At 46.5% G+C, this 7,527-nt stretch overlaps 1 protein-coding gene across 1 annotated transcript in view; it reads right to left on the reverse strand.

Moving 5' to 3' along the window:
• ATIC (5-aminoimidazole-4-carboxamide ribonucleotide formyltransferase/IMP cyclohydrolase) overlaps nt 1-7,414 on the reverse strand; it is a gene marked incomplete at its 5' end in the record, with an annotated part of 19,693 nt that extends 12,279 nt beyond the window's left edge. Inside the window, 6 exons of the mRNA XM_017747094.1 lie at nt 731-887; nt 1,019-1,170; nt 2,484-2,572; nt 4,863-4,929; nt 5,950-6,026; nt 7,209-7,414. Of these exons, the coding sequence (XP_017602583.1) occupies nt 731-887; nt 1,019-1,170; nt 2,484-2,572; nt 4,863-4,929; nt 5,950-6,026; nt 7,209-7,414 (748 nt within the window). The remainder of the gene's footprint in view (nt 1-730; nt 888-1,018; nt 1,171-2,483; nt 2,573-4,862; nt 4,930-5,949; nt 6,027-7,208) is intronic.
• Between the last annotated feature and the right edge of the window lie 113 nt (nt 7,415-7,527).

Consider the following 7,527-nt stretch of genomic DNA (forward strand, 5'->3'; position numbering starts at 1 on the left):
AGGACAATGCCTGCACACATTGAAAGCAGTCTCGAGAACAGGAGTAGCCAGACTTTCCCTCCAAAACAGGGGTTTCCCTCACTACTGTGGCAAGTGGCACACCCTGTAAAATGGCAGAGAGACACACCAGACCTGTCTCAAATTTGCAGGTGGGACTAGTATCCTTTCCTGCTGCCACCATCAGCAGAAGCAGCATTCTACAAAACCAAGGTAACAACCCCCTGCTCAAAACCATCAAAGAAAGAAAGACAAAAAAAAAAGAACAAAACCAATTCAAACCTAGAGAAAAACAGCTTGATTTCTAGGCAGAGTAAACAGGGACACACACAAAAAAAATGGGGAAGATACTAAACAAGGAAAAATGGCAAGTAGAAAAACATCTTAAAAGGATGACAAGGTTTTCCTTTGCAAAATCTGGATCTAATGTCAAGCAGAAAGTACACTACACAAATCTGTTCAAAGTATCTTGGACACACAATCCTACACTGACAGAGAACACAGAGCTGCAATTGGTCTTGTGGGGCTCAGCAGAGCAGCTTTCCTGTCTCACACAGCTCAACTTTTGAATTGCTAAGTTAGCGCCATTCAGTAATAAAGCAGCTGTGAAGGCACTGCTGGCCATTCCTTGACTAAGGTACACGACAGTCTTTCAGTTTCAAAGACATCTCCAACCACCTCCATTCCCAGCTATCCCAGAGCTCCCTCTTGGCCAGCACAGCTGAGGCCTCACCTGTCAGGGGCAGTTTGGGTCTCGTGGTGTAGAGCTGTGCAGGACTCTGATGAGGATTCATGCCGTACCTCAGGGGCAGCTGGGACACTCCCTTGCTGTACTCCTTCCTGAAATAGTCAGAGATGGCTGCATCGTACTGAGCAGTGTGGGTGAAGGCCTGGGGAAACAATGGGCAACACTTGTCAACTTAGAAACGTCAACTTACAGAGGATTTGGTGTTTAAAGAGGTAAAGAGCCAAAGGCACATGAGCCTGGCCCAGCCCTTCATGGCAGGAAAATGTGACCAACCTTCAGTGCCAGCAGGCGCCGGGTTTCCATGGCAGTGTCTTTGTCCCTCGATGCTGCCATCTCTTTAGCTACGGCAGCGTAGTCTGCAGGGTCACACACGACTGTCACACGGGCGTGGTTCTTGGCAGCTGCCCGCAGCAAGGCCACTCCCCCTGCAAGAGAGGGGCACAGGCGTGAAGCACTTCCCTCCTGGACACAGCACAATCAGGAGGCATGGCTGAGGCCAAGAAGAGACGTGCACCATCAATCCTTTGTGCCAGATGAATGTGTCCCCTCTCTCCAGCACAGAGAGGAGTGAGAATGCTCTTCAAAACGCCCAAGGCTGGTGAATTTGACTCAATCTGCTGCTGAAGGTGCACACTGACTGGCCTTGGCAGAGCCAGGCAGAGCTGCCGGGGCGAGGAAACAGGATGTGGGTTGTGATGAGCAGGTGGGGGCAAGAATGTCTTCGAACAGCACAGCCACATCCCAAAGAGGATGGCTGTCCCCACACATGGCTTAACCACCATCCTCTGCACGCCGGGCCAGGCAGGGGTCTGCAGAAACATTTGCTTTCATGCTGCCAAACAACAGAGGTTCCCAAATGTCTCTGCAAATAATAATGAGTCTTGCCCAGGTCCTCTGTGTGAGATAAAATGCCACACTTCTTCCTTCAGTCTGACTGCACTGCTATTGCAACTCCTTAAATCATACAAGATACTAGGCTGTTGCAAAGGAAAAGTAGAGGCTGGCACTGCTTCATGCAGAGCAAGCATTACTCCATAAAACATTTAATAGAGAGGTCTGCTGGGCATCATTTGGACTAAACTACTGCAAGAAAATCCAATCCCAATCCAACCGCATGGCACAAAACTGCACCTGTACTGTTCACAGGCTGCCAAGCAGAGATGCTGCAGTGAAGGAACAGCAAGCCTTTGGGGTTAATAAGTAGCAGCAAGAGAAAACATGCTAATGGAGGTGTCCATGCTTCCCAACTCAGGTCCTGAGGACACTCCCACATATTCAGACCAACCCCTTTCCTTGCAATGGCTTCCTCCAGTGAAGCTCTCAGCTATCCTCAGAGCACTTTCAGTGGTTCAGCTTTGCTCTGCAAAGTTCATGGTTTTTAAATTTCTATTACTCTGTCAGGCTGCAAAAGGGGTTTAGTCTGCTCTCCATGTTTCAGTAGGAAGCATGGTCCACTAGGCCTTTCCAAGCACAGCCCTCAGGCTCCTTTTGGGCAGTGCATGACTTCCCCCCATGCAGCACGCCTTGCCAGCCTGTTATTGCCATTTTAATTGCTTAAAAGCAAAAAGGCTTACCCAACTATGCCTTCAGTCTGCTCCTTGCTGCTCCTGAGCTCTTGAGCAGACTTCCTTTATAGGTGTGCAAGGCCACCAAACAAAAAGAGAAGAACTGAGACCACTCAAGAGTTCAGAAGCATACAGTCTGTCTGGAAAGCAGATTTGCTCTCCCTTTAACTTACCAATATCAATCTTTTCCACTGCGTCCTGTACAGTCACACCAGGAGAAGATACAGTCTTCACAAAGGGGTACAGGTTGCACACTACAACTCTGAGAATTGAAGGGGAAAACTGGATTATTCAGGAAGAAATAAAAGGGCCAAACTGGGCTTGGCAAGCCCAAGATATCACCAGTGATTTTATGGTCGTCTCTCAGATCAGGGACCAGCATAAAATCCTGTGGCCAAGAATGGTGCTCAGCCCAAGGGCAAGTGATGGTACAGTGCATTAGGACATGTAACTGAACTCTGTGTATCAAACCATGTCAGTACCACAGTTTACAGCAATCAGATTAAAGGAAGAGCTTCTTTAAATACATGTGCCTGAATATAAATGTTTAGTGATTTTAATCCACACTTGAGCCATTTGAAAGGCCTTCAAAGTGGGCTCTCAGCAGTACTGCAAATGGGCATCCACCAATTCTCGTAAGAGAGTAAGCACCCCGGGAAGGTCCACAGCAAACAAAGTGCAATCAATCTAATTTTCCACAACTTTTCCAAGAGCAGAAAATGACCTACATGTCACCTTCTGGACTTTTAAAATACCAACAACATATGACACCTGAGTGTGCAGCCCAAATGCCATAAAGCTTCTGTAGCACATGAAAGCAGGGGAGAAAATCGACTTTTCCCTCTCAAGCCAAAACTGGACCTTACTGGAATTAGTTTTTCCATCTGATCTAGAAGCAGGTCTGTATTCCAGCAAGCATGATGTAATAACTTGCCTGTCCCATCCTACCAGAGCCACAGGAACTGCAGTGAAAGGCAGGATTTGTTCTGACCTTCACAAACAGGGTTTTTAATCCAAGAGAATTCATTTACTCTCTTGATCTGAGTACATGAAGGTATCAAACTCCAAGGTGTGCTCAGTATGGCACGGAACTGCTGTGATGAGTACCCTTGCGTCCAAACTTATAACATTTCTTTGTTCCCACTCCATGTGAACTCCAGAAGAAGGGATGATAAGCTTCCAGTATGGCTTTCAAAACCCCTCATGTCTCTAAATTTCCTACAATGTCTTATTTTCTTTTCTGTTTCTCATGCCCCCTTCCCCCCAATCCATTCATGCTCCTGACCTGTTGCAAACCATCAGGAATCTGTGGACTTTAACACTGCTAATGCTTTTATCTGTGCAAACCAAGACAACCAGTATCAGGCTTTCCTTCATTGACTTGGATATGCAAATTTTATGCAACTATGCAAAGACAGTCCTGCTGAGGATCAACTACTTCTGCTTTTTGCAAGAGAACCTGAATCCAAATTATCAGTCTGCATGCAAGTGCACAATAAGTCACTGATGTAAGGGCACGTTATTCCCCCTGCAATTCAGCAGAGCCTGCTTTAATATGCAGCATGCTCTGAAGAGCCACCACTGCTGAGCCATCTAAGAGGATTCCTGTGGTTTTAAATTTCAGGTTTTCAAATTCAGCCCAGAAATCCATCCATCAGTTTTTAAAAGTAATTTTACAACTCCAGATGCATTCTGGCCCACAATCATGCTGTACCTCCCACCCTGGGTACACCTACAATTTGCTACATCCAGCTCAGCCATTTGTTTCTGAACCAGGAGCTGCTCCCTGACATATAACTGGTTATTCGCAAGCAGTAGTTGGATGTTAACACCAGTTAGTCACATACAGCCCCAAACTACCCTGTGTGACTGCACCAAGTAAACACATTCCAACAAAAACTGAAAAAAAAGAAATAAATCTTTGGTACATTAGTGCACAAAATGGGTTACTTCAGTTTCTGGGTGCAGCTCACTTGCTCCCAACACAGCTCGCAAAGTTTTAAGTTTTCTGTCTCTTATCTGTGTGTTTTCTGTCTGAACAAACACCATGTTCCTGACCTACTTTCCGTGTCTATTCTTTATTTATGTGTTGAAACTCAGTAAACATTATGCAAATATCAAAGGGTATATTTACTAAACAAGCATTTCAAAATCGGGAATTGCCATCTGATCAGACACGTGGAACCAACCTGAGGGAAGATGAGCCAGCTCCCAAACTACTGAACTCAACTCTGCAACACATGCAACGTGGCCCTACACTGACTGCGTGTAACGTGTCAGAATTCCAAGGGAACCAGGAGAAATTCAGACCTCCGAGTCCCCAACGTAACCTTCCCAGTTTAGTTTTCTCTTGCTCCAAATGGTGAAGAGGCACCTGTAGAAAATTATACTTTTAAATACATTGCATGTCCTGCCAGGGCAAATAAAGGAGACTGCAGATCTGCTGGTGTGTAGATGTTACAATCCCTACTGCTCCCCTTTCTTGGTGTTGACTGGGCTCTAATTCTGGTTTTTGATCACTGATGGATTGCATCACATCCCCCAACATTTACCTTACAAGGCTGAAATCCTGTTTCTTCATATCAGCATTATCCTCTGGAATATTGCGAGCCAAGATGCCTAGTTACAAAAAACATCTTCATTAACAAAGAACTAAATAACCAACAGGTTTTTAATTCAACATCTCCCTTCACACTGTGCTTTTTCCCTCAGAGACTTTCTATAGTAACATTTTCATTCTAGTTCAGACAGCACCCTCAGCCCCTGCTCCTTTATTCCACTCTAGGGAGTCTTTGGCTGTTCAAATTCCACACTAACAGGTGTTCTTCCCTGAAGGCCAAATCCTAGAGCATTCCAAGTACTGACCAGCAACCTCAACAATGTACTTTCTAAGCACTCAGTTGCTACCCTTAAAACACTGAAACCATCATTAAGGACTTCATGGCAGAGAAAAAGGGCACCTGCCCTTTGAGACAAGGGAAGCAAGAGAGAATGAGCAGTGCAGGTGGCTGGTAGGGTCTGGGAACTCAGAGAAACACGAGGGTGACAGGGTGGCACAGTGTAAGGAACAGCACAGTCCTGCGTTTAGGGTCATGGGAGATTGTCTCCAGCCCTCACATACGATGGGCAACAGGTTCCACGTGAGGTAACTCAAGCACAACAACAGGAGATGAGAGAGCAGGTGGATTAATGTGCTGACAGACCACTGATCAGAGACCCTCCCTGCTGAAGAGGAGTCAGAGAACATCAGAGCATGCAGAAATCACCCCCAAAGCCTACGCTGTTGTGTTCCTTATGCTGCTCACCAGACCCACCCACAGGTTAAACCCCGTGGAGCTCCCTGCCCCAGCACGTCTGCAGCTGACTCTGCAAAGGCATTCACAGAGAAGCTCTGTTACTCATAGCCCCGGGGAGAGAGCTCTGCTAACTGTAGAGATGCCAGCATAGCAACAAGGAGGTAATTCAGCCACCCTGCACTTCTCCACCCCTTGGCTTTTCACCTCTCCTTCTGTTCCTGGAGTAAATCTGTTCTCATTACTCGGTTCTTCCACACAATCCTTAAAAAAGACATCTGTCAACTCCTCCTTCCCACCCTCCCTGCCCTCTTCTAGACTGAAAAATGTATTAGTAGAAACATACCAGCGTGGACTGCAGGATGAAGGGTTTTCACACGTCCACCCAGCATCTCAGGGAAGCCTGTCAGGTCCGAAACATCTCTGCCCAAGAAGAAAACAGCAGGGTAACAGATGTGCCACACTGACTTTATCTAGAGGTTGAATGACCCAAACCAAAAAAAGTGTATAAATTTCACTACAAAATCCACCTACGCCGAAGGGACAACAACATGCTTTTCCCATGAATGGAAATAGAGTTCATGGGTCACACCCAGCTAAGAAGTGCAGTTATTTCTTGAACACACTGGAATAACCAAGATAAACAAACCCCAAGTCAGAGTGGTTTGTAGAGAGAGAGAATGGAAGGCCGTGTGGAGGTGCTCTTCCTCCCAGCTTAGTTTCACTACTCCTTGTGACTGTTTAGGGTGGTAAATAACAATAATGAGGGAAGGCAAAATGTGAGCATCCTTTGCTTCAGGCTTCATTGACAGCACAGCCAAGGAAAGAAGTTGGAGAGACACAACCAAGTGCTGGGTAACAGTGAGCTCTGGGGGTGATGTAGATTTGTGCTGGTGTGTCCCAGGAGCCACCCGCTGTGTTCACGGGGAGCAAAAATTGAGTCAGTCACCTGTCCTGCCAAATAATTGTCATTTTTTTCATCACTGCACTGAAACCCATTTTTGTTTAGCCAGAGGTGTTTTTTAAATCACAGCATGGAAGAAACCAGAACAAATTTCCCCAGAACCATGGGCTAAAACAGCCAGTGACTGTACCTGACCTTTTTCTAACAGTGGATGCACAACACTTAAAGGCTCTCTCTGCATTAAGTGATTGTGCTGGGAAAATTATTTGTGACCAATGACATCCAGTGAGCTTTAACATGTTCCTGACACATCAGTGCTGTCCCAGGACTAGGCAAAGATCAGATTTCACCTGGCTGTGAGGAGGTGCACTCAGGGCAGATTATGAACAGCAAGGTAACAGATTGCCCCACGGAAACAAAGCTGGCTCAAGGCAGACGAGGCATCCCAACAAAAAGCTCCAACACCTCTCTGCACAGTAACACTCCTCAGCTTCAGCCAACAGACCCCTGAATAAGAAGGTTCTGAAGTTTGCTTTGGGGCAGGGTTTTCCTTTTTTTCTTTTTTTTTTTTTTTTGTTTGGAAGGGAAGACTTACTTTCAGATCAGTTTTCAACCACTTTTGTTCACAGAAAAAACAATTTAAGTAACCTCCGGGCCCAAACGAGCATTTTTGGTAGTGATGTACAGGGGAGTGTGTGTACCTGACAGGCAAGCCAGCATCCCTCAGCGACTTGGCTGTTCCTCCGGAGGCAATTAAACCCAGGCCAAGTGCATTCAGGCTCTTCGCAAATTCCACCAGGTTGGTCTTGTCAGAGACGCTGAGTAAAGCTGGCACACGGGAAGAGCACGAGTGTTTGGGTTTAAATAGTGGAACAGAGAAAACGACAGGATTAAGCGAGTGAAGCTTTTATAAGTTCCGTAGTTTAGCAGTGTATGCGGCGCCAGGTGCCTGAGGAAGGGAAGGGGAGCACCAGAGCCTCGCGCTTCTCCTCAGGCGAGGCCGCGGCCTCAGGGCGCCCA

Source organism: Corvus brachyrhynchos, unplaced genomic scaffold, assembly GCF_000691975.1.
Source record: "Corvus brachyrhynchos isolate BGI_N302 unplaced genomic scaffold, ASM69197v1 scaffold671, whole genome shotgun sequence".
NCBI classification, from domain to species: Eukaryota; Metazoa; Chordata; class Aves; order Passeriformes; family Corvidae; genus Corvus; species Corvus brachyrhynchos.